Source organism: Eschrichtius robustus, chromosome 3 (assembly GCF_028021215.1).
Source record: "Eschrichtius robustus isolate mEscRob2 chromosome 3, mEscRob2.pri, whole genome shotgun sequence".
Lineage (NCBI taxonomy): Eukaryota > Metazoa > Chordata > Mammalia > Artiodactyla > Eschrichtiidae > Eschrichtius > Eschrichtius robustus.
Window position 1 is genome coordinate 167,239,147 of NC_090826.1, and position 27,911 is coordinate 167,267,057.

The following is a 27,911-nucleotide window of genomic DNA, read 5'->3' on the forward strand; positions in this document are numbered from 1 at the left end:
CGGCATGTGGGATCTTCCCAGACCAGGGGTCGAACCCATGTCCCCTGCATTGGCAGGTGGATTTTGAACCACTGTGCCAGCAGGGAAGTCCACGTAATCCACTCTTAACTCTAGAAATGCTGCTTGGGTTTCTTTGGGTTCTGCCTTTTGAAGAAAAGTCTAAGTGTGTGCCCCAGACCCCCTCGGACCCCTTCCTTTTGATCTTCGTGTGCCAGTTCACACACGCCTGTTACAGCAGCTACCTTCTGAGCGGCAGTGATGCATTCAGTTGTCAGCATCTGGAAACTTCCCCTCTGCTGGGTCCAGTTATTTGCTTTATGAACCATCTGCCAATTTGGATTAAATTCGGCAAAAGCAAACTCCATTTTCAGATGACACTCCCCATTCTTCTTCTTCCTCTACCATGTCATCAGTTTTCCAACCAAAAGTACCAGCATGCTCTGACCTGCACATCCTTCTGTTGTCAAATCCTGCTCCTTTTTGCAACGGGGACCCTCCCTGGGTTGTCACCACACTCTTTTTTGCTAATCCCCATCGCAGACCTCACCCTCAGCCCAGTGGGGATCTCTGGCTTTGATGTTTTCAGGCCTCTGCTGCCACCTCTCCTCCACTCTGAGCCCCCGTTGCAGGTACCACCCTCATCCTTGTCCTATCTCAGAATCAGATCCACCGAGACGGTCTCAGGGGTTTAGTGCTGTTGGGTTTCTGAGGGTAAAGTTTTTTCAGGGCCTTCCTGGCCCTAGGATTAGACTATCCTTGCTTCATTTCAAATGACTAAGGCTCCTGGAGAGTTTTCCGAAGAAGACAAGAAATAACACATTTCCTTCCTTATCCAAGCCAAGAAGCTTCCGAGTGAGCTGGGCCAGTGGAACAGCAAGAGCACAGGCGTGGACGGCCCTGCTGCTCACAGCACACACCCTCACGCTGATCTCTCGGAACCTCCGTGTCTTCGTGTGAACACGTGGGGTATGGGATCTCTCTCCCCAGGCCAACACGGATTAAAATGCGAGCCTCTGGGGACTGGCAGAGTTCAGACACTGATCAACGATACTGTTGTGTGCCCTCCATTCAGTTCCAGCCACATCGTGACTCTCCTGTGATAGGCACTCAGTCCTTTATTACTTCTTTTTAAAAAATTTTTATGGGAGTACAGTTGACTTACAACGTTGTGTACGTTTCAGGTGTACAGGAAAGTGATTCTTTTCCCATATAGGTCATTACAGAGTATTGAGTAGAGTTCCCTGTGCTATACAGTAGCTCCTTGTTAGTCATCTATTTTATATATAGTAGTGTGTGTATGTTAATCCCAATCTCCTAATTTATTGCTTCCCCTCACGTTTCCCCTTTGGTAACCATAAATTTTATTTCGGGATCTGTGAGTCTTTCTGTTTTGTAGAAAAGTTCATTTGTATTATTTTTTTTAATATCATGTAAGTTTCAGGTGTACAACAAAGTGATTCACAATTTTTATTTATTTAAATTTATTTATTTATTTACTTATTTATTTATGGCTGTGTCAGGTCTTAATCGCGGCACGTGGGATCTTTCATTGTAGCACACGGGCTTCTCTCTAGTTGTGGTGCACGGGCTTAGTTGCTCTGCGGCATGTGGGATCTTAGTTCCCTGACTAGGGATCAAACCCACATCCCCTGCATTGGAAGGTGGATTCTTAGCCACTGGACCACCAGAGAAGTCCCATTTGTATCTTTTTTTAATTAGATTTCACATATAAGTGATATAATATGATGTTTGTCTTTCTCTGACTTACTTCACTTAGTAGGATAATCTCTGGGTCCATCCATGTTGCTGCAAATGGCTTTTTTTTTTTTTAATTTATTTATTGTATTTATTTATTTTTGGCTGCATTGGGTCTTCATTGCTGTGCGCGGGCTTTCTCTAGTTGCGGCGAGCGGGGGCTACTCTTTGTTGTGGTGCGCAGGCTTCTCATTGCGGTGGCTTCTCTTGTTGCGGAGCACGGGCTCTAGGCGCATGGGCTTCAGTAGTTGTGGCATGCAGGCTCAGTAGTTGTGGCTCACGGGCTCTAGAGCGCAGGCTCAGTAGTTGTGGCACACAGGCTTAGTTGCTCCGTGGCATGTGGGATCTTCCCAGACCAGGGCTTGAACCCGTGTCCCCTGCATTGGCAGGCGGATTCTTAACCACTGCGCCACCAGGGAAGCCCAAATGGCTTTATTACTGAATTCTGATTCCATTTGCATATCCCAGCACTAGAGCATCAGCTCCTTAACTGGGGACCATGATTTGTCTTTGCATCCTCTCTGCCTAATGCAGTGCCTGGCCAAGTACCTGCAGAATGAATAAGTAAGTGCATTTTTACTTTGGATTTAAACCTTAGTGTTTCATATTAGAATTTAGATGGGCCCTTTCCTCAGCTTCTTCTAAAATGCTTTCTCTTTCCAAGGAAGCTAAGGCAGTGTTGAAGTGAGGCCCTCATTTCTGGTGCTGACTGCACCTGGCAGCCGCCTGCTCTGCACACACCCCTCCACAGCCTCTGTCTCCGAGCTCACCTGCATCTACCCAACCCTTATCCTGCACGAGGATGAGGTGCCACTAACGTAGGGTATGATCAACGCCCTCATTAAAGCAGCCAGTGTGAATGTCGAACATTTCTGGCCAGGTTTGTTTGCAAAGGCCCTGGCCAATGTCAACATCAAGACGCTTATCTGCAACGTAGGGCTGGTGGCCCTGCCCAGAAGGAGGTCCTGCCCCGACGGAGGACAAAATGGGAGCAAAAAAAGAAGGCTCTGAGGAGTCTGACGATGGCATAGGCTTTGGTCTTTTTGATTAAATCTGCTTTGTATTATGTTCAATAAAAAGCTGACCTCTTAAAAAAAAATAAAAAAGAATTTTAGATCGTTTAGTCAAAAACCCCCCGAGATCTGGCCAGAACTGCTGACACACAGGAACGGATGGACAAGACAGTGGAACGAAAGCACATTTGGTAATGCACGGGAACTGTTTTCCTTCCCGCTCCCGTTGCAGGACTAGGCTCATTAGACAAGCCCTGTGAAGCACGGTCGAGAGTCTAGGTTCTGGAGTCACTGTCTCAATCTCAGATCCTGTCTCTGCAACTCACCAAGTGTGACCTTGAGCCAGCTACTCTCTGAGCCTGTCTTCTCGTCTATAAAACGAAGATAGTAATAGTACTACCTACCATCACAGACATACTGAGAATGAAATAAGATTATGCATAAACTTAGTTCAGAGCTCAGTGAATAGTAAGAATTCTCAATAAATGGCCACAGTGTTCAGTGGACTGAACACACACTCACTTAAAGGTTATTCAAATGCCCTCCATCTTTCGTTTCTGTTTTGTTTTTTTTTAATTAATTATTTTTGGCTGCGTTGGGTCTTCATTGCTGCACGCGGGCTTTCTCTAGTTGCGGCGAGCGGGGGCTACTCTTCACTGCGGTGCGCAGGCTTCTCATTGCGGTGGCTTCTCTTCTTGTGGAGCACAGGCTCTAGGCGCACGGGCTTCAATAGTTGTGGCGCACGGGCTTAGTTGCTCCGCGGCGTGTGGGATCTTCCTGGACCAGGGCTCGAACCCATGTCCCTTGCATTGGGAGGCGGATTCTTAACCACTGCGCCACCAGGGAAGCCCTTGTTTCTGTTTTTGATGAAAAGCTTCTCAATGAAAAAGCTTCTCAAGTTTAAGGATAACCTCTGTTGGTCTCTTTCCATTCATTAAGCACTTACTTTGAGCCAAGCACTGTTCTTGTTAGGGTTGGGGAACAAAGAAATAAAAGATAATCCCTGCCCTTAAGAAATTACAGCCTCAGGGGAAAACAAACTGTGTGTATTTACAAAACAGTATGTGGACCACGAATGAGATAAACACTGGTTGGAGAGTCCAAAAAGTGGCACCTGACCTGCTGGGGAGAGGGGTGGGCTACCAAATACTGGTGTGAGCCCGAAGGACCCAGACCAGGAATGGTGAAAGGGAATCTAGACAGAAGGGAGAACTCGTGCAAAGCTACTGAACCATGTCTCAGGACCTATCATCCTTGTGCCTTCAAGGCTCTGCTGCCCAGCCTTCCTACCGCCCTGATTCATAGGTCTCTCTCTGGAAAAGTCACCAGTGACAGAAAGAATGGCCCAAGCTGGCAGATGGGAGCTAAACTGGCCTGGAGACCGCTAGGAGGCTTAAACCTCCGTCAGGCAAGAGGTCATGTAAGCAGAACTGGCAAGTTTGGGGAAGGACAATGAGGCACCCCCCCACCCTCTATGGACCAGGAAGGAAATGGAACTGAGAGGGGGCTGAGCTGGCAGGAGATCTGGGGGTTTTCAGCACTTGCCTGGCAGCTGAGCCACTGACTAAAGTTCTACAGCTAAGGGGAGTGAGTGGAGGGCTCATTTAATGTCAAACCCAAGGGTAGGTTTCACAGATACTTTTACTGACTGAGCCCATACATCTGAATTGTAAAGTTGGTTCTATCATCACTCTAAACGTTAAAGCAAAGGGTCATTAAGCAATAGTTCGAAGACAGTAGGAATTTTCCCAGGCAAGAGGATAAGGAAGGGAAAGCAAAGTACTCTGTCTCCCCAAATCAGGTCTGTGAAAACCCAGTCCTTCTGAGGGTGAGCGCCGTACTCTTCACCACCAGCATGTGAAACTGCAATACACAGCTGGGGATTATAGAAGTAAGAATTTTATAATATCTCGTATTCAGGATGACAGAGGGTTGGTGTTGTGTACAAACTGTAGACTATTTGATTGTTTGATACCACGGATTACTTTAAAATAGTTCACCAGGGACATCCCTGGCGGTCCAGTGGTTAAGACCCTGAGCTCGCACTGCAGGGGCACAGGGTTTGATCCCTGGTCAGGGGAAGATGCCACAGGCTGTGCAGCCCGGCCAAAAAAAAAAAAAAAAGATAAAAAAATAGTTCACCATATTACACTAAATTTACCCAAATGACACATTTCAGGTAACCAGGACTGCCAGCCTAACAGCCCTCGATACTGGCTACTTGACACCATCTACCATCAGACCCAACCAGCTTCCGCTGAAACGAAATGACAAGAAACTCTTTATCAGTTAGTTGTTTCTAATTTGAGAGTCCACGCATCTGAAAAGGAAGTCGAATGTTGGATGTGATTAAATTCAATAATGTCTTTACTTAATGAACAGGCTGTGCAGGACTCAGCACTAATTTAGGTTCCATGTATTGATACAACAGAAAAAATTAAAAATGAGTCATTCGGCTTGCAGTGAAAGATATTTCCAGGCCTTTTTAAATTTTAAAGTAAGCTCACTCCCAGTACTCTGGTTATAGTGTAAAGACAGTAAAATTTTAAAAAATATGATAAACACTATTTATTGTGATCAACAGCTGTTTATTAGGTGTTTTAATAAAGTAAATCCTTATAGTGAAAACAACATACTAGAAATAGCTTTTGAAAAGCTTTTCTTATGATATGCTTACAAAGTGTCAGACCTAAGTGAAAACATCCACCACGGTGGTAATACAATGAACAAGTTTCCTGTGAGTAAAGCTGAATGCTGCACAGATAGGCTGACTGTTTACAGCCAGATTAGCGTCTTGATACCATGAAGATCAGACTTTGAATTTGTAGGAGGGCAGCTTCTAAACATCACTGGTCTTTTTAGTAATGCAAAAATTCCACCTTCTCAGCTATTCTGGAGTTTCAGAGAGGAATTCCTTTGGCCTTAATGACATTTACTCCAGAACCACGCTGCCTTTTTGATGCCTCTTCACCCTCGAATAGGGACTTATTGTATCATCCATCACAAAATCATACAGTACTTTTATCCAGGAATTGTAGTGGGGGAGGCTCTCATAGTACTCAGCTGCTATCTTCCTCACCTGGAAGGGAAAATACAGCAAGATGAGTGAGTGCTAACTGAGTCCTATTGCAGACGACAGATGAACGTCTGACACACACACTCAGGAGAAACCATGAGACTTTCTCCTGCCTCCCTCTCAAATAAATAAATAAATAAAAGCAGCAGCTTTGGGAATTCTAAACAAAAAGCAACCTACATTTCAGCAGGAACATACACTTGATCCTCTAGCATTACTGATGTTCCAACAAGCTCTGAGGGACTACATATACTGGTTTACTTGTAAAAGTTGGCAGCTGGAATCTTTAACAACAAATACTTGCAATCCAATCAGCTTGCTGCTTTTTAAGTGTCGTACCGCATGGCCGCCACTGTAGGGTTTAAAGGCACCACTTGATCCCCTGCCATTAAGGAACCTACAAATACTGATCAATTATTGTGGCATGCCAGTTAGAAATTAATCACTTATCAAGTGTGCAATTCAGCCATCTCAAGTTGAGAATGTCTTTTAAAAAAATGACTACTGCCAGTGTGATGAGCAAGCAAAACTAGTTACTGCTGAGTAAGAAAAAATTCTGTGGCTTCAACAAAATGTGCAAAAACTACCCTAATAAATCCCAAAGGAAAACAGAAACACAGAATCCAAGATGTTGAAGAGAGACGGCACGAAAAACATAGAAAAAATTAAAGAACCTTGTTATTGTGATAAAAATATTCTAAAATTGATTACAGTGATGGTTGTACAACTCTGAACAATCTAAAAACCATTCAATTTTAAATGGATGAATTGTATCTATGAGTTACATCTCAATAAAGCTGTTAAAAGAAACCTTGCTATACATACCTGTTAACTAACCACATGACAGTTGTATGCAACATAACTAGTGCAGCACAACAACTGTAGAACAAGATACTCCTTGGTATACACCACAGAAAAAGCAGGAAAAGGAAGACTTAGAGAACTCTGAGAAGGTTTGTTAGTTTAGCTAAACAGGAAAACTGTGGAAGTGGGAACTCAGTACTCACTGATGAACCATGGGCCTTAGGTCAAGCAATGTTTGAGCTGAACAGTTCAGGGACTGTTCAAGAAAATTACAAGTCAAAGTATGTGGCTTATATTGGAAAAAATTAATTATTTTGTTCCGAAGGTGACTGGCTTTCTCCTTAAACCATAACCTCTTAAAATATAAAAATGTACTGGCCTAGTCAGGGAAGAGGCAAGCAAAGGCGGGCGCACTCTTCAGGCCAAAATGACACAAAGTAGCTGCACTAGCACCACATTACACCAGTTTCAAAGCTGTCTTCGGCCAGTTGTGTGGTGTTTTCCTGCATTTTATTTTGAAAAATGTAAAACCGACAGAAAAGTTGAAAGAACAGAAAAACCAACACCCATATGCCCTTCACCTAGGTCCACCAAATGACACTATGTCATGGCCACACTCTCCCTCCATATATAGTACACACCACATACTCTGCTCTTTCTTTGCCGAAAAGTTGCAGACATTATATGAACACTAACCCCGAATACTTCACCCCTAAATATTCTACACATATCTCCTAAGAACGAGGACATTCCCCGACAAAACCATAACACCATTACCACACCCAAGAAATTTAACACTGACACAGTATTATGTATTACATGGTCCAGATTCAAAATTTCCCCACTAACTCAATGTCCTTTCTAGATTTTTCTTTCCTCAATTGGCAATCCAATCAATAATCAAACGTTATACTTCGTTGTCATGTTGTATACGAGTCTGCAGACAGTCAACATTTAAAAACTGAAGAGGAAATCTATAAAATTTGGTTGGGTGGATATGATAGCATAAAATACCTGGCTATGGTTCCCTTATATCACAGCTAAAAAAAAAAAAAAAATCAAAAAAACCTGATATTGACCAGAGCCTCCCATCAAGCCTCTTAGATAGCCTCAACCACCAGAGGGCAGACAGCAGAAGCAAGAAAAACTACAATCCTGCAGCCTGTGGACCAAAAACCACAGTTACAGAAAGATAGACAAGATGAAAAGGCAGAGGGCTATGTACCAGATGAAGGAACAAGAAAAAACCCCAGAAAAACAACTAAATGAAGTGGAGATAGGCAACCTTCCAGAAAAAGAATTCAGAATAATGACAGTGAAGATGATCCAGGACCTCGGAATAAGAATGGAGGCAAAGATCGAGAAGATGCAAGAAATGGTTAACAAAGACCTAGAAGAATTAAAGAACAAACAAACAGAGATGACCAATACAATAACTGAAATGAAAACTACACTAGAAGGAATCAATAGCAGAATAACTGAGGCAGAAGAACGGATAAGTGACCTGGAAGACAGAATGGTGGAATTCACTGCCACAGAACAGAATAAAGAAAAAAGAATGAAAAGAAATGAAGACAGCCTAAGAGACCTCTGGGACAACATTAAATGCAACAACATTCGCATTATAGGGGTCCCAGAAGGAGAAGAGAGAGAGAAAGGACCAGAGAAAATATTTGAAGAGATTTTAGTCGAAAACTTCCCTAACATGGGAAAGGAAATAGCCACCCAAGTCCAGGAAGCGCAGAGAGTCCCATACAGGATAAACCCAAGGAGAAACATGCCGAGACACATAGTAATCAAAGTGGCAAAAATTAAAGACAAAGAAAAATTATTGAAAGCAGCAAGGGAAAAACGACAAATAACATACAAGGGAACTCCCATAAGGTTAACAGCTGATTTCTCAGCAGAAACTCTGCAAGCCAGAAGGGAGTGGCATGATATACTTAAAGTGATGAAAGGGAAGAACCTACAACCAAGATTACTCTACCCGGCAAGGATCTCATTTAGATTTGATGGAGAAATCAAAAGCTTTACAGACAAGCAAAAGCTAAGAGAATTCAGCACCACCAAACCAACTCTACAACAAATGCTAAAGGAACTTCTCTAAGTGGGAAACACAAGAGAAGTAAAGGACCTACAAAAACAAACCCAAAACAATTAAGAAAATGGTCATAGGAACATACATATCGATAATTACCTTAAACGTGAATGGATTAAATGCCCCAACCAAAAGACATAGACTGGCCGAATGGATACAAAAACAAGACCCATATATATGCTGTCTACAAGAGACCCACTTCAGACCTAGGGACACATACAGACTGAAAGTGAGGGGATGGAAAAAGATATTCCATGCAAATGGAAATCAAAAGAAAGCTGGAGTAGCTATACTCATATCGGATAAAATAGACTTTAAAATAAAGAATGTTACAAGAGACAAGGAAGGACACTACATAATGATCCAGGGATCAATCCAAGAAGAAGATATAACAATTATAAATATATATGCACCCAACATAGGAGCACCTCAATACATAAGGCAACTGCTAACAGCTATAAAAGAGGAAATTGACAGTAACACAATCATAGTGGGGGACTTTAACACCTCACTTACACCAATGGACAGATCATCCAAAATGAAAATAAATAAGGAAACAGAAGCTTTAAATGACACAATAGACCAGATAGATTTAATTGATATATATAGGACATTCCATCCAAAAACAGCAGATTACACGTTCTTCTCAAGTGCGCACGGAACATTCTCCAGGATAGATCACATCTTGGGTCACAAATCAAGCCTCAGTAAATTTAAGAAAATTGAAATCGTATCAAGCATCTTTTCTGACCACAACGCTATGAGATTAGAAATGAATTACAGGGAAAAAAACGTAAAACAGACAAACACATGGAGGCTAAACAATACGTTACTAAATAACCAAGAGATCACTGAAGAAATCAAAGAGGAAATCAAAAAATACCTAGAGACAAATGACAATGAAAACACGACGACCCAAAACCTATGGGATGCAGCAAAAGCGGTTCTAAGAGGGAAGTTTATAGCTATACAAGCCTACCTAAAGAAACAAGAAAAATCTCAAGTAAACAATCTAACCTTACACCTAAAGAAACTAGAGAAAGAAGAACAAACAAAACCCAAAGTTAGCAGAAGGAAAGAAATCATAAAGATCAGAGCAGAAATAAATGAAATAGAAACAAAGAAAACAATAGCAAAGATCAATAAAACTAAAAGTTGGTTCTTTGAGAAGATAAACAAAATTGATAAGCCATTAGCCAGACTCATCAAGAAAAAGAGGGAGAGGACTCAAATCAATAAAATCAGAAATGAAAAAGGAGAAGTTACAGCAGACACTGCAGAAATACAAAGCATCCTAAGAGACTACTACAAGCAACTTTATGCCAATAAAATGGACAACCTGGAAGAAATGGACAAATTTTTAGAAAGGTATAACCTTCCAAGACTGAACCAGGAAGAAACAGAAAATATGAACAGACCAATCACAAGTAATGAAATTGAAACTGTGATTAAAAATCTTCCAACAAACAAAAGTCCAGGACCAGATGGCTTCACAGGTGAATTCTATCAAACATTTAGAGAAGAGCTAACACCCATCCTTCTCAAACTCTTCCAAAAAATTGCAGAGGAAGGAACACTCCCAAACTCATTCTATGAGGCCACCATCACCCTGATACCAAAACCAGACAAAGACACTACAAAAAAAGAAAATTACAGACCAATATCACTGATGAATATAGATGCAAAAATCCTCAACAAAATACTAGCAAACAGAATCCAACAACACATTAAAAGGATCATACACCACGATCAAGTGGGATTTATCCCAGGGATGCAAGGATTCTTCAATATACGCAAATCAATCAATGTGATACACCATATTAACAAACTGAAGAATAAAAACCATATGATCATCTCAATAGATGCAGAAAAAGCTTTCGACAAAATTCAACACCCATTTATGATAAAAACTCTCCAGAAAGTGGGCATAGAGGGAACCTACCTCAACATAATAAAGGCCATATATGACAAACCCACAGCAAACATCATTCTCAATGGTGAAAAACTGAAAGCATTTCCTCTAAGATCAGGAACGAGACAAGGATGTCCACTCTCACCACTATTATTCAATATAGTTCTGGAAGTCCTAGCCACGGCAATCAGAGAAGAAAAAGAAATAAAAGGAATACAAATTGGAAAAGAAGAAGTAAAACTGTCACTGTTTGCGGATGACATGATACTATACATAGAGAATCCTAAAACTGCCACCAGAAAACTGCTAGAGCTAATTAATGAATATGGTAAAGTTGCAGGATACAAAATTAATGCACAGAAATCTCTTGCATTCCTATACACTAATGATGAAAAATCTGAAAGAGAAATTATGGAAACACTCCCATTTACCATTGCAACAAGAAGAATAAAATACCTAGGAATAAACCTACCTAGGGAGACAAAAGACCTGTATGCAGAAAACTATAAGACACTGATGAAAGAAATTAAAGATGATACCAACAGATGGAGAGATATACCATGTTCTTGGATTGGAAGAATCAACATTGTGAAAATGACTATACTACCCAAAGCAATCTACAGATTCAATGCAATCCCTATCAAATTACCAATGGCATTTTTTACGGAGCTAGAACAAATCATCTTAAAATTTGTATGGAGACACAAAAGACCCCGAATAGCCAAAGCAGTCTTGAGGCAAAAAAATGGAGCTGGAGGAATCAGACTCCCTGACTTCAGACTCTACTACAAAGCTACAGTAATCAAGACAATATGGTACTGGCACAAAAACAGAAACATAGATCAATGGAACAAGATAGAAAGCCCAGAGATTAACCCACGCACCTATGGTCAACTAATCTATGACAAAGGGGGCAAAGATATACAATGGAGAAAAGACAGTCCCTTCAATAAGTGGTGCTGGGAAAACTGGACAGCTACATGTAAAGGAATGAAATTAGAATACTCCCTAACACCATACACAAAAATAAACTCAAAATGGATTAGAGACCTAAATGTAAGACTGGACACTATAAAACTCTTAGAGGAAAACATAGGAAGAACACTCTTTGACATAAATCACAGCAAGATCTTTTTTGATCCACCTCCTAGAGTAATGGAAATAAAAACAAAAATAAACAAATGGGACCTAATGAAACTTCAAAGCTTTTGCACAGCAAAGGAAACCATAAACAAGACGAAAAGACAACCCTCAGAATGGGAGAAAATATTTGCAAACGAATCAACGGACAAAGGATTAATCTCCAAAATATATAAGCAGCTCATTCAGCTCAATATTAAAGAAACAAACACCCCAATCCAAAAATGGGCAGAAGACCTAAATAGACATTTCTCCAAGAAGACATCCAGGCGGCCACGAAGCACATGAAAAGATGCTCAACATCGCTAATTATTAGAGAAATGCAAATCAAAACTACAATGAGGTATCACCTCACTCCTGTTAGAATGGGCATCATCAGAAAATCTACAAACAACAAATGCTGGAGAGGGTGTGGAGAAAAGGGAACCCTCTTGCACTGTTGGTGGGAATGTAAATTGATACAGCCACTATGGAGAACAATATGGAGGTTTCTTAAAAAACTAAAAATAGAATTACCATATGACCCAGCAATCCCACTACTGGGCATATACCCAGAGAAAACCGTAATTCAAAAAGACACATGCACCCGAATGTTCACTGCAGCACTATTTACAATAGCCAGGTCATGGAAGCAACCTAAATGCCCATCAACAGACGAATGGATAAAGAAGTTGTTGTACATATATACAATGGAATATTACTCAGCCATAAAAAGGAACGAAATTGAGTCATTTGTTGAGAAGTGGATGGATCTAGAGACTGTCATACAGAGTGAAGTAAGTCAGAAAGAGAAAAACAAATATCGTATATTAACGCATGTATGTGGAACCTAGAAATATGGTACAGATGAGCCAGTTTGCAGGGCAGAAGTTGAGACACAGATGTAGAGAATGGACATATGGACACCAAGGGGGGAAAACTGCGGTGGGGTGGGGATGGTGGTGTGCTGAATTGGGCGATTGGGATTGACATGTATACACTGATGTGTATAAAATTGATGCCTAATAAGAACCTGCAGTATAAAACAAGAAACAAACAAAACAACTAATACTAAACTTTCATTGGGTTATTTGTATGGAAATATGTTAATATAAATGTTTCAGACATTACATGAAATTTCTAAAAATCTTATATTTGTATTTGTATGGAAATATGTTAATATAAAGGTTTCAGACATTATATGAAATTTCTAAAAATCTTATATTTGTATTTGTATGGAAATATGTATGGAAATATGTTAATATAAATGTTTCAGACATTACATTAAAAAAAAAAAAAAAAAAAACCTGGTATTACACATCATACCACTTCCCCTTTTTAGAATTACGGAAACATTTTTTTGGTAATGGAATTGTAAAAGCTATCCATTCTGAGGATGGCAAGTCTAATAAGAGAACTCATCAGAAATACAACTGAAGTTTGGAGAGGATCATCCTTTTTTGGGAAGGGTGAAAGGATGAGTGTCAATGTGCTGTCTTTCATTTACTCCACAAACAACACACTGAAAGTCTATGTGACAGGAAACAGACGGTCCCTACCTGTGGCAAGTCTGTGGTACTGGAAACTGAAGTTCACTTATTTTGCAGAGCAATTATGTAGGACCTCTGTATTTCACAACAAACCAACACAAACCTTAGCTAAGTGTATTCAGTTTAACAGTGATAAAGGTTATGTGAACTTCTGCTCCCTTCGCAGAGGGAATTCATTCTCTGTTTCTGAATTACTTTACACGTTAGCCGGTTTTACAGATCCCCCAACATTCTAAACGAGACGCATTACCGCTAGCCTTAGGGATCCAGGACAGTGAACTCTTTGTAAAGTTAGGCTGCTGCCCAACTCAGGACCTGGACTCTTGCTGTTTTGATGAACAGCCTAGATGGACGAAATATACTAGATTCTATTTTAAATGAGCAAGTCAAGACTAATTTTGATCATATAACCATCAGAAATTAGAACATGTATCAAATCCTTTACTTACCAGGGGAAGGCTTTTTCCGGGAATGTTGGGGAAGTCATGGTGTTCGTTATGGTAACCCACGTTGAAGGTAAGTAAATTCAGAGGCCCGTAGTATGAGTAAGTTTCATGTCCTTTTAAGAACATGTAATGTTCAGCTATAAAATGTCCAGAGATTGGGTGCAAACCTAGGCCGAGTAAGGATGCCGCCAACATGTAGACTAAAGATTTAATTCCCAAAACGTAGTAAATCACGATGTCAAAAGTGACCTGGATCACGGTATTGATAATTTCCAGATAGGAAATTGGTTTGGGGTTGATGAACAGAGGTCGAAAAGCGTAAAAGAGAGGTTGAAGAATGACCCATATAAACTTTCTGAAAGTGGTACAGAAGAACCAGCCTTCAAACTCAGTTGGAATATCCACATCGATGCCGTCACCTCCGAGGTATCGATGATGATCCATGTGATACCTCTTAAAGGAAACGGAATATGGAACACCAATAGGGAGATTAGCAAATATTCCGAACCAACGATTCCACATAGGTTTGCAATGGCCAAAGGCACTATTGTGGGAAACTTCATGAATAGCCAGAGTCATTGAATGATTCATGCAGCTGCCAAAGGCATATGCCCAAAATAGGACCCATTTCCAGTCCAAGTCCTTTACTAGGTAAAATGCAACAAACTGAGTGAGAATCATCAAAACTACAATCCATATCAAGTTGGAGTCAGGTTTCATTAAGGATTTTATCTCTGGATACTTTGCTGTAAGGGAAAAACAAACAAAAAATCAGAGACTGAGAAAAGTGCACAACAGTTCTGCAATTATAATTAACTAACATCAATTAAATTAACACATCGATTAATTTTTTTTCTTTTTCCAAGTCATTATATGCCCTCTATTAGAGACTTTATCAAATATTTGTCTACTACAGGGAAGGAGTGTATTCAGCAGTAAAGTTACTAAATACTATGTCACAACAAATTCAGAATATATGCAGAAAAAAATGAGCCTCAAAATCTAGACTCTCCACAATAACAGAAAGATAGTCACAAATGAGTAAAGATTTCATGTTATCTAGTTGCCTTTTCACTGCTAACAATTTTTTGTACATTAAATTTGTAAGTTTTACAAAGTGGTAATCATAATCTGATAAACCTATGTGTCTGACAGATTTACAGACTATTACAGTATACTTTTATGTAATATATATACAATATACTATATATGCAATATACTTATATATAATATATACACATTATATACAATATATTACTTAGATTTCATAATTTCCTTTTTAATGACTAAATCACTTCTAGTTGCCAGTTGTAACTTCTAACCATTTTCCTATTTTTAGACATTTAGATATGTAAATTTTTGCCAATGTAGACTTTTTCTAGTCACCGGGAAATTAGGGTAATTTCCAAAGAACTCTATGGATTCACACCACCACCACCCCCCCTTCTTTCTTTCTTTCTGCGTTAGAACCGAACAATGCTTATTTGTTGAATTCACATGCAAATATCCAAGTATTATGGAAAAGGCCAGTCATAAAAACCTCTGCATTTCAGGCAAGTGTCGCCTACAGGCAAATGCAGATTCTTCTCTGTATCCCGGCACTCCAGAGATGGAAGCCCAGATATAATGAACATCTCCTGTTTTGTGTGTTGTCAAGTATGTTTGACCCAGGACAGCAAAAGGAAGAAGGACCTTTTTCTTGGGACAGGTCATTCCGAGTGTTCTTGAAAAGATTCAGAAGAAAGAAGAGCAGTTTCACCCTCTTTTCTCTAAATGTGAAATGAAGAATTCAATAAAAGCTTAAAATGCAAGACAGGAAGTTATTTAAGTCTAGTTTTATATATAAGAAATAAGGGTAGTGTTAATTCGAGGTAGTTATTCTTGTTTCTTTCCTTTTCCCTCTTCTGTCTCCACTCCCTAACCTCTCATCTTTGTTGGTATTAGTTCATTTCATCAATGTTAACAATTTTGTAGGCAACAGGCCAAAAAAAACAATCCTTTTGAGGGTTACTTTTTGATTATTGATTACTCAATAGGTTTGAGTCTAAAACTAATTACCCTGGGATAAATGAAAAGCTCAAATAAGTCATTCATTAAAATATGGGCATTTTGAGCAGTCCTCCAAACATAGAATAACAAGTGTTTAGTTCATTGGTGGATAAGTAATAAATCTTTTGTATTAAAATGTGTTATTTCTGTTTAGAGCTCCAGCATTTTTACCTTACATAAAACTAGATTAAATTGACACGTCTGACAAAGGATAGAAGATAACACACACTTCATAGTTACTCTAAAATCATGAAATAAAGATGGCACATTTTTCTCAGACAAATCAACTTCCTCCAAGTAATTCTGTAACAAATTTTTGCAAAGCTGTAATAGTATATAAGAATCAATACTAGCACGCCAATATAATTAAACGGGGGGAAAGAACAGTCTTTTCAACAAATGGTGCTGGAACAACTGGTCATCCATATGCAGAAGAATAAAACTGGACTTCTCTCTTACACCATACACAAAAATTACAAAAAGGAACTGAGTACTGATGCATGCTACAACATGGGTGAACCTTGAAAACATTATGCAAAGTGAAAGAAGTCAGTCACAAAAGACCAAATATTTTATGATTTCATTCATAAGAAACGCCCAGAATAAGCAAATCTATAAAAACAGAAAGATTAGTGGTTGCCCAGGACTGGAAGATATGGAGACTGCTTATGAGTATAGGGTTTCTTTTTAGGATGACAAAAACTTTCTAAAAATTAGATTGTAGTGATAGTTTAAAACTATACCCTGGCGGTCCAGTGGTTAAGACTCTGCGCTTCCAATGCAGGGGGCACGGGTTTGATCCCTAGTCGGGGAATTAAGATCCCACATACCCTGTGGCATGGCCAAAAAAAAAAAAAAAAAAGGGGGGGGGAGGGGAACTTTATAGTTTGTGAATTATATCTTAGTAAGGCTGTTAAAAAAAAATGCTTTTTCCCTGTGGAAGTACAGCAGTAAAAGGAGCATTTCTTGTGATTATCTGACCCACTAATAATGGTCTAGTCCCTAGCCTTCATTAATTTCGTACACAAACTTTGTAAATTTAGCGTACAGATGGTGGTTGTTAAACAACATATCCATGTTCTCCGGTGCCTCTCTCCCCCCCAAAACCTGATACATTTGAGAAATATCTCATCATTTAAGTATAATTTAAACAAGTCTCCAGATTTTTATCTTTCCTGAGGGTATTCCATCTCCACCCCTGAAATGGAACACTGAGCAGTATTTATTTACACCTGCAGGGAAAATGACGTTTTCATTGAGAAATATGTAGTCCTTTTACTTTCCAAGTGAAACGGTCCAGTGATGATAAGTTTGTGGAAAAAAGGTTCCATGTTGAGATAAGCATGAACAAGCACCTTTTTACTTCCTTGATTTTCTGAATTTTAAATAGCTAAGTTCCAGTATTCAGGAGTTGGTTTTTATAGCGTGGATACCAGATTATTCTTATGTAATGTATTGATCAGGCATAGATAAAATGTACCATATGCTATCTCCTATGTGTGATTTGCAAAATACACATTTTGATTAAAAATAAAGGAAATTTTAAAATTTCAATGTTAAAATTTCAATTTTAACAAATCCATTTCAAAGGGATCTACTTTTTTTTTTTTAAACAATTTATAAAGTTCTTTAACAGTGTAAAATAGTCCCTAGTGTCAGAAGGATATGGGTTTAAATCTAGATTCCTCCATTTACTAGATCTGTGACAACGTGCTACCAAACCCTGGTTCTGCTGTTTGCGGGACTCAAGAGACAAGTATTGGCTGGAAAGGAAAGGTTGCTTTATTCAGGAGGCAGGCAACCTGGAGAAGGTGAACTCCAGTCCAAGAGACAACTCTGAAGAGTCTCCTCGACCATGAAAGTTTTTAAAGGGTTAACTCCTTTCTTTTTGTGAAAACATGAAATTTCTAACTTACCCAACAAAAATCAGGGGCTTGCTTTTTCTTTTCACTGCACAAATGGATGCAGAGAAAAAAAACTAGGGGAATACTGTGTATGAGAAAGAATTCCTCCTATTCAATTTACCACCCACTAGTTTCCAGATCTCTGAAACAATAGCAAAGAGGTTTAAAGCAATGCTTTGGAGGCAATCTAACCCAGATCAGAATCCCCCTCTAACACTTATTCACTCTTACCTCGTCTTTAAAACAGGGATAACACCTACCTAATTACTGGGAGGATAAAATTGTGTAATGTTTGTAAAGCACTCAACACAATGCCTAGCTTACCATTAAGAGTACCCTGGGAGAGATGAGAGAATTCTCTATATAATATAGAAGCTGCAAATAGCTGAGCGCCTTACACCTCTAGAGAGTTGAATAAGGCCTAGTTAACCTGGTGTAAAGGCCCTAAACTAGCAGTCAGGGAACCAGAAGGCTAATCTTGGCAAGTCTTCCATACTTCAGCCTTTTCGTCCACAAAACTGGGATGGATGAAAAATATATATGAATCTGCCCTTCTTGCATGAGCCGCGTTGCGAGTATCAATGAGAACACCGTGAGCGCAGCAGGATCCGGACCCTGGAACGCTTACCCTTCCGGCCCGAGAAGCCCCTGGGATCAAACGGGTCGGGTACCACGAGTCCCCTCCCTGGCCCAAGGCATCAGCCGCCGGCGGCAGGATGGCCTGCTGGCGCCGACCAACGTCAGCGCGCCCTGCGCGTGGGCCGCCAGATGCTCCAGGACCACGCCCTGCCTCGCACACGCTCGCAGCCTGGCTCTGCCGGGGCCGGCTACCGGGAGAGGGAGGAGGAGGGAGAGGAGAGGGAGGGGAGAGGAGGGGGAGGGGGAGGGGAGAGGAGGGGGAGGGGAGAGGAGGGGGAGGGGAGGGGAGGGGAGGGGGAGGGGAGGGGAGGGGAGAGGGGAGGGGAGGGGGAGGGGAGGGGAGGGGGGGGAGGGGAGGGGAGGGGGGGGAGGGGAGGGGAAGGGGAGGGGAGGGGAGAGGGGAGAGGAGGGGGAGGAGAGGGGAGAGGAGGGGGGGAGGGGAGGGGAGGGGAGAGGGGAGAGGAGGGGGGGAGGGGAGGGGAGGGGAGAGGGGAGAGGAGGGGGGGAGGGGAGGGGAGGGGGGAGGAGGAGGACGGGGACGGGGAGGAAACGGTGCCGACCGGCGGCACGAGAATCTCCAAGCGAGAGGATCTACCCAAGGGTGGCCTAGTCGCGGGGACCCGGCTGTGAGCAAACCCTGGCCCCGACCGCACGCCCGCGCTTGGGGGCGCGCCTGCGCCTCCCCGTCGAAGGGCCGGGGCCGCGCGGTGGGACGGGGGAGCGCGGGGATCCCTCCCTCCCTCCCGCTCCGGCCCAGCGCCTCCCCCGGCTTCTCCCGCACGGCCAGGCGGCCGGGGCGGCGAGACGCGGCAGGGAGTCGACTCTTAACCGGCCTCGGGCGCGCAAGGGCCGCGCGAGGAGGGCGCGTCCCGGTGGCAGGAGGCCGCGCACGCACATAACGGGGCGCGGGCCCGGACCTCACCCAGGATCTCCTGGCGCCGACTGGCGTGGGGCTGGTCGGTGTAGACCCACTCGAAGTCTTCCCGCGAAACGCGGTTCCCCATGGCGGCGGCGGCTCGCGGGCCAGCGGCCGGCTCTCACTCCTGGCCGGGATCCTCCGAGGCGGAGGCGGAGATGAAAGCGAAGGCGGCACCTCCGCGACTGGAGTCAGCTGGCTGCTGCGGAGCCGGAGAGCAGACGCCGACCGGGGCGGAGCCTCGAGGCCCCGCCCCTCCGGCCCCAGCCACCACAACCACCACCACCACCACCCCCGCCCCGGAGCGTGGCAGGCCGGGCGGAGGCCCCCGTGGTGGGCGGGATTCCGCGGCTCACTGGCTGGGGGTTCTGAGATGCTGTGACTCGGTGACCGGCTGAGAGGCCGAGTTCACGCAAATCCCGGCTCCTTGCGGCCTGTCCTGCGCGATGCTGGTGCCCGAGGCCGGAAAAAGGTGAAAAAGGAAAGAAAGGTCTCGAGTTAAATAAGACTGCTCTTTAGCGCCTCGGAGGAAGGCCGGAGCTCGATCACGAGGATCCTTGGTCATAAATAAATGGCGACTCGCCCAAATTTTGTTTCATTTTGAAAAGCAGCTTATTCACTGAGCCGTTTTTGGCTGCCTCCTGGAAATAATACCTCAGGAAAAAATGAGGAGCTTGTGGTGATTAAGAGCTAATTAAGAAAAAGGAAATCACTATTGTTGAGAGTGAAAATGATGAGGAATTTGTTGTTTTGCCTGAATTATTCTTGTGTGACCATTTCTCTTACAAGGTGATTGCTCAGCCTTACATCTGTCACAGAAGTCGTTTAAACCACCACCTCTTTCTGAAAGAGGGGGCATTTTGTTTCAAAATTAATTACCACTTTTCCATTAAAAAAGAAACTGACTAAGATTACAAAAAGGAAGATAACCAACAGGGTGATCTTATAATAAAAGAACACCACACACACACACACACACACACACACACACACAAAACCACAAAGAAATCTGATCAAACCCCTAGATCCAACTACGAATGTATAGAAAATAGAAAGAACAGAGGATGTTAAACTACACCATAGAGACAGAATCAGCAAGATCTTGACTGTGGGAAACTCTAGGACAACATCCTGGGTACTTTAATAAATAAAATGCAAGGGAAACAAAAGAGGGAAAACCTACAGATTAAAAGGGGCTTTAAAAACATCAATCAACTGCAACGTATTGATCTTATTTAGATTGTGATTCAAATTGTCAAAAGCTTTTAAAATTGACATGAGATCATTTAACTCAGATATCGATTAGATGTGTGATGATATTGAGAAATTATTGTTAATTGAAGTGTGATAATAGTGTTATATTATGGTTACAGTTGTTTTTGTTTTTGTTTTTTGTTGAAGTCCATATCTGTTAACGTTTCATACCAGGGGAAAAAAAAAAACCTCAGACAAACTAAAACAAACACATAATGGCACATGCAATTAACCTTACAGTGTCATGCTATGCCACACTAAAAAAAAAAATGAGGAAGGTCTTTATGTCTTAATACGAATTGATCTCCAAAACGTACTGTTAAATGCAAAACACTGGGTATGTGCTGGGGCGGGGAGTATATATAATACACAATACATATATAATATGTGTTTCCTTGGATATGGTTTTAAAAGACAATATAGGTTTAGAAAGACAACCAAGAAATGATTATTATTTTAAGAGAGTAAGTGGGAATCTAGGGGAAAGGATTGGGAGGGAATGTTTTCACTTAATCCTTTTCACCTTTTACATTTGAATTGAATGTGGATTTTGACATTCTAAAGAAAAGGAAAAGAATTCGGCTACAGGATTTTTGTGGGGATTAACAAGTATTTTCATTACACATAGGCATGTTTCTTTAGTGTGGACTTTTAAAAGTTCTTAATGTATTATCTTTCATATCTTTTCCTTACTCCTGCCAGGTAGTTTATCTTGAAGCAATCATCCCAGTTATTCTAGAAAGGCACTATCCAGTCTGCTGTTAAAAGCTGTGGGTGAGGACTTCCCTGGTGGCGCAGTGGTTAAGAATCCGCCTGCCAATGCAGGGGACACGGGTTCGAGCCCTGGTCCGGGAAGATCCCACGTGCCAAGGAGCAACTAAGCCCGTGTGCCCCAACTTCTGAAGCCCGCGAGCCTAGAGCCGGTGCTCTGCAACAAGAGAAGCCACCGCAATGAGAAGCCCATGCACCGCAACGAAGAGTAGCCCTCACTCACTGCAACTAGAGAAAGCCCGCGTGCAGCAATGAAGACCCAACACAACCAAAAGTAAATACATTAAAAAAAAAAAAAAAAAGCTGTGGGTGAATACCAGTAGTTCCTGATGATATTGGGAAATATCAGACAATGTCGTTTTCAGAAGAGGGCAGTCATACTTTTGAAATCAAGGTGTTCTTCCATGTGGATTTTTCATTTTCCATTTAAAAAATTTTTTGAATGGGCAATTCATTTTTAAAAAATTGAGGTATAATTGATTTGCAATATTGTTAGTTTCAGGTATACAGCAAAATAATTCAGTTATATATATAAATATATTTTCAGAGTATTTTCCATTATAGATTATTACAAGATATTGAATATAGTTCCCTGTGTAAATTCTTGTTGCTTATCTATTTTATATATAGTCATATCTGTTAATCCCATACTCCTAATTTATCCTCCCCCTCTCCTTCCCCTTTGGTAACCATAAGTTTATTTTCTATGTCTATGAGTCTGTTTCTGTTTTATTAATAGATTCATTTGTATAATTTTTTAGATTCCACAGATAAGTGGTATCATATAATATTTGTCTTTCTCTTTCTGACTTCAGTTAGTATGATAATCTCTAGGTCCATCGATGTTGCAGCAAATGACAATATTTCATTCTTTTTTATGGCTGAGTAATATTCCATTGCATATATATACTACATCTTGTTTATCCATTTGTCTGTTGATGGATACTTAGGTTGCTTCCATATCTTGGCTATTATAAACAGTGCTGCTGTGAACATTGGGGTACATGTATCTTTTTTCCCCTCAACTTCAAACATATTATTTATTTGCTTTTCTGTTTGTTTGAGTTCTAATGAACAAGAAACTTTGGGAAGGAAAAGCAAATAACATTCTTACCTGAGTAATCAGATCATAGTATTAATGGTTAATTAAATTATACTTAATACTTTTGGAGGTTACAAACCCTTAGAGAATATTATGAAAACTATCTTCTTTCCAGAGAAACACACATACACAAAATGTTGTATACAATTTTGGGGAGCAGGTAGTATTTACATACTTTTTGAAGCCCATCACAGCTTAGTTTTCTGAGTTCAGGTTAGGAACTCCTGGTTAAATAATCTTTAAGATCCTTTCTGGTTGTGTTCTCCTAAGATAAGACAAGTGCCAGTCTTGTATCCTTACCTGTATATGGCACCAATCACTTCTTCTTTGTCTTCCCAACAAATCCTATACGGAAAGACAAAAAATTGAATGGCAAGCCTTCTTGTCTATTTCACACTTGGGAAACTTGGATCTGCAGCTCTACCTTGGTGAGGTCCAACTATTTGGATCAACTTTTGATTATTTTATTTTTTAATTAATTTTTATTGGAGTATAGTTGCTTTACAATGTTGTATTAGTTTCTACTGCACAGCAAAATGAGTCAGCCGTACACATACCTATATCCCTTCCCTTTTGGACTTCCTTCCCATTCAGATCACCACAGTGTATTAAGTTCCCTGTGCTATACGGTATGTTCTCATTAGCTATTTATTTTATACGTAGTATCAATAGTGTATATGTGTCAATCCCAATCTCCCAATTCCTCCCACCCCCTTCCCCCTTGGTATCTATAGATTTGTTCTCTATGTCTGTGTCTCTATTTCTGCTTTGCAAATAGGATCATCCATACCATTTTTCTAGATTCCACATATATGTGTTAATATACAATATTTGTTTTTCTCTCTCTGACTTACTTCACTCTGTATGACAGTCTCTAGGTCCATCCACATCTTTACAAATGACCCAATTTCATTCCTTTTTATGGCTGAGTAATATTCCATTGTATACATGTACCGCATCTTGTTTATTCATTTGTCTGTTGTTGGATACTTAAGTTGCTTCCATTTCTTGGCTATTATAAATAGTGCTGCTGTGAACATTGCGGTATATATGTATATATCTTTTTGAATTAGAGTTTTCATCTTTTCTGGATATGTGCCCAGGAGTGGGATTGCTGGATCATATGGTTGTTGGTAGCTCTATTTTTAGTTTTTTTTTTTTTGTAAGTGAATTTTTATTGGGAAGGGAAGTTGTCAACTTAAACAGCAGCAAATGAAGAGTGAATGAGGAAACTCCCTGTTGTCACAGATACACAAGACCTCCATCATATATGATACAGGAGGCATTTTAATTTGTGACCCCCAGCCTCAAAATGTCAAATGCTTTTCCATTCAATCTAATACTTCTGGATTCCTACCAAAAAGGAATATATTAAGAGGATGGAAAAGTTGCTTACTGAAAGAAAATCCCCGAAGAAGAGTAAGGGAGGGAATGTAGAAATTAAGAAGTTATGTAGAACACTCTTTAAATTGTAATTAACTACATTTTCATATCTTCATAGTAATACAAAACACAGTCACTTGCAGAACTGGTTCAGATTACTTAAATACCAGACACATTTTTAGTCCTCTACATAAGTGTTTGGAAGTTACTTATGTTTATATGAAATGAAGCTATTAATACTTTTCTACAGCAGTAACTGCACACCAGGAAGGCCAAGACAAACACAAATCAAGGAATGGAGTTTTCCCAAAGCTGCAGTGTGAAAAGACTATAAACAGTTGATTCCATACACATGAATGGGTTTCTTTGCTATAGGAAATCCAAATGGAATAAGGAATGGAGATGAGTAAAAAGGTTTCTTGAGGGGAAGAAGGATGACACCCTGTATGCACTTAGTTCTCTGCCCCTTCTGCCGCATCACATTCTTCTCCTGCACTGTCTGATGTCCATAATGTTAGGTTGTCTCTAAGCAACTGCATGATGAGGGTGCTGTCTTTGTATGAGTCTTCATTCAGTGTATCAAGTTCTGCAATGGCCTCATCAAAAGCCGTTTTAGCCAGTGTGCAGGCAAGTTCTGGGTTATTAAGGATCTCATAGTAAAATACAGAAAAGTTAGGAGCCAGCCCCAGGCGGATTGGGTGTGTGGGTTGCATCTCTTTCTTGCTTATGTCAAAAGCCTCTTGGTAAGCTCCTTGGGAATTATCTATTGTTTGTTTCTGATCATCACCACAAGCAACTTCAGCAAGGTACCGGAAATAATCTCCCTTCATCTTCAGATAGAAGACCTTACTCTCTGGATTAGTTGCATTGGCTATTAAATACTTAGCCAACAATTCCAGGGCCGTGGTGCAGATGAACCGCAGTTCGGACTCCACTTTCTCCCGATAGTCCTTAATCAGCTGCAGCTTCTGGTCGGAGGTGTCGGTCTTCTGCTCGATGCTCGAGATGGCCCTCCAGGCGGACCTGCGGCCCCCGACCACGTTCTTGTAGGCCACCGAGAGCAGGTTGCGCTTCTCGTTGGACAGCTCGGCGCCCTGCTCCGTCACGGCCTTCGTGCAGGTGGCCATGTCGTCGTAGCGCTCGGCCTGCTCGGCCAGCTTGGCCTTCTGGATCGGCTCCGTCTTCTCCATGGGGCCGGGGACAGGACAGCGAGGGCGAGCACCGACCTGGATGCCGAGGAGGAGTGCGGAGGGCCTTCACGTCTCCGCGGCCGCGGCGCGAGTCCCACCACTTTGATCCGCCTTTGGCTTTAGCCGAGGACCCTCCCGTCTCCTATTTTTAGTTTTTAAAGGAGCCTCCACACTGTTTTCCATAGTGGCTGCATCAATTTACATTCCCACCAACAGTGTAGGAGGGTTCCCTTTTCTCTACACCATCTCCAGCATTTATTATTTGTAGACTTTTTGATGATAGCCGTTCTGACTGGTGTGAAGTGATTCCTCATTATAGTTTTGTTTGTTTGTTTATTTATTTATTTATTTATGGCTGTGTTGAGTCTTCGTTTCTGCGCGAGGGCTTTCTCTAGTTGCGGCAAGCGGGGGCCACTCTTCATCGCGGTGCGCGGGCCTCTCACTATCGCGGCCTCTCTTGTTGCGGAGCACAGGCTCCAGACGCGCAGGCTCAGTAATTGTGGCTCACGGGCCCAGTTGCTCCGCGGCATGTGGGATCTTCCTGGACCAGGGCTCGAACCCGTGTCCCCTGCCTTGGCAGGAGGATTCTCAACCACTGCGCCACCAGGGAAGCCCCCTCATTGTAGTTTTGATTTGCACTTCTCTAATAATTAGCAACATTGAGCATTTTTTCATGTGCCTGTCGGTCATCTGTATGTCTTCTCTGGAGAAATGTCTATTTAGGTCTTCTGCCTATTTTTTGATTGGGTTGTTTGCTTTTTTTGATATTGAGTTGTATGAGCTCTATGTATATTTTGGAAATTAACCCCTTGTCGGTCGTATCATTTGCAAATATTTTCTCCCATTCCATAGGTTGTCTTTTTGTTTTATTGATGGTTTCCTTTGCTGTACAAAAGCTTTTAAGTTTGATTAGGTCCCATTTGTTTATTTTTGCTTTTTTTTTTCATTTGCCTTGGGAGACGATCTAAGAAAATATTGCTATGATCTATGTCAGAGAATGTTTTGCCTATTTCTCTTCTGGGAGTTTTATGGTCTTATATTTAGGTCTTGTCTTATATTTAGATCTTTAAACTATTTTGAGTTTATTTTTGTATATGGTGTGAGGGAGTGTTCTAATTTTAGCAATTCATTTTTTAAGACTACAGCTGACCCTTGAACAACATGGGCTTGAACTGCGCTGGTCCACTTATGCATGGATTTTTTTCAATAAATACGTACTCCAGGACTACACAATCCACAACTGGCTGAATCCGAGGATGAAGAACCAGGGATACAGAGGGCCAACTATAACGTTATACACGAGTTTTCAATTGCACAGAACGTCAGCACCTCTAACCTCCATGTTGTTCAAGGGTCAACTGTATTTTGACAATGACACAGCTGAGATCTAATAATGGTATTAAGAGGTATTAGCCTGTGGGTAGATTTGCCAACTTTAATTTGTGGAAGAGTAATTACAGAAGACATTCTTTATTCACTTCAAATGAACTTTAGTCATAATAATAACTTTAGGTCATCCGTTCTTTGACAGTAAATAACAAAGACAACTCTTCCAGTCAGTAGTTAATTGCCAATAAATATCATTTCTTACTTATTTTATAATCTGTTACTTAATTGGTAAACTAGCACATATAAATTGACAGTTACAGCAGTTCACACATTCGTCTATAACTAAAGCTGACTTCGAATGCTGGGGGCAAAACTACACCCTGCCTGTTCCATTCTTTGCTCTGCTGGCCTCACTCAGTGCGTCTGGACCTGCTCAGTTTGGGAGCGTCATGTTCTCCTGTTTACTGTTGGTATCTTTAGTCCCACAGTGCTCTCCAGTCTGAGTCTAAACATCAGACCCATCTTCCCAGACTCCAAGTGTCTTCCAGCCATAGCCTTCACAAGGCTTTTGGACCTCACTTCTTTGGAGGGATGATATCTCAGCTGATTTCATCATCCCTAAGGAGCTGGTTGTACAAGATTCTGTGTGTTTGTCCTCAGGCCCATTGGATTTAGACATTTCCCTTAATGACTGCTAATCTCCTGCTTCAGCATCCTGCCAAAAACAGGGCCTCCCTATGAGACTTCAGTCTCTCTGATTATACCAAGAAAGCTCTGCAATCATGCCTTTTTCCTGTCTTCTCTCAACTTACCTGGAATGCAAGAATGGTAGACAAGCTGACTAAAGGAGGAAACTATATGATTATCTCAAAAGAAGCAGAAAAAATTTGATACAATTCATTTTTATTGGCAATATCTATATAGAAAAACCAATCTAATTGAGTTATTCAAATAAAATAAGAGAATTTAGCAAGGTTGGTAGATGGAAAATCAATGTACAAAGATCTTTTATGTTTTTTGAAGTATAATGGACATGTAACATTATATTAGTTTCAGGTGTACAACATAATGATTCAATATTTGTATACATTGCAAAGTGATCACCACAGTAGGTCTAGTTAGCATACGTCCCCATATATAATTACAGAATTTTTTTTCTTGTGATGAGAACTTTGCTCTCTTAGCAACTTTCAAATATGCATTACAGTATTATTGGCTATTATCGCCATGCTGTACATTACATTCCCATGACTTATTTCTTTTATAACTGGAAGCTTATACCTTTTGATTCCCTTCATATCTTTTGTGTTTTTATACACCAGTAACAACCAGTTAAGTAATGCAATCAAATAGAAAGATACATTTATTTATTATTATTTTTAAAAATAAATTTATTTTTATTTATTTATTTTTGGCTACGTTGGGTCTTCGTTGCTACGCGCGGGCTTTCTCTAGTTGCGGTGAGCGGGGGCTACTCCTCCTTGCGGTGCGCAGGCTTCTCATTGTGGTGGCTTCTCTTGTTGCAGAGCACGGGCTCTAGGCACGCGGGCTTCAGTAGTTGCAGCACGTGGGCTCAGTAGTTGTGGCTCGCGGGCTCTAGA

The 27,911-nt window shown here is 41.2% G+C and overlaps 1 protein-coding gene and 2 pseudogenes across 1 annotated transcript; 1 reads left to right on the forward strand and 2 right to left on the reverse strand.

Annotated features, from left to right (window-relative positions):
• Positions 1-403: 403 nt before the first annotated feature.
• On the forward strand, positions 404-2,806 carry LOC137760763 (large ribosomal subunit protein P1 pseudogene; annotated as a pseudogene).
• A 2,529-nt stretch (positions 2,807-5,335) lies between these two features.
• On the reverse strand, positions 5,336-19,494 carry DEGS1 (delta 4-desaturase, sphingolipid 1). Its single transcript, XM_068541769.1, has 3 exons — positions 19,288-19,494; positions 13,777-14,519; positions 5,336-5,847 (listed from the first exon to the last, which is right to left on the reverse strand). Exons 1-3 carry the CDS (start codon positions 19,367-19,369, stop codon positions 5,701-5,703), a joined length of 972 nt encoding a protein of 323 aa, XP_068397870.1. The 5' UTR covers positions 19,370-19,494; the 3' UTR covers positions 5,336-5,700.
• Positions 19,495-23,988: 4,494 nt separating this feature from the next.
• LOC137763039 (14-3-3 protein theta pseudogene) lies at positions 23,989-25,117 on the reverse strand (annotated as a pseudogene).
• Positions 25,118-27,911: the final 2,794 nt, after the last annotated feature.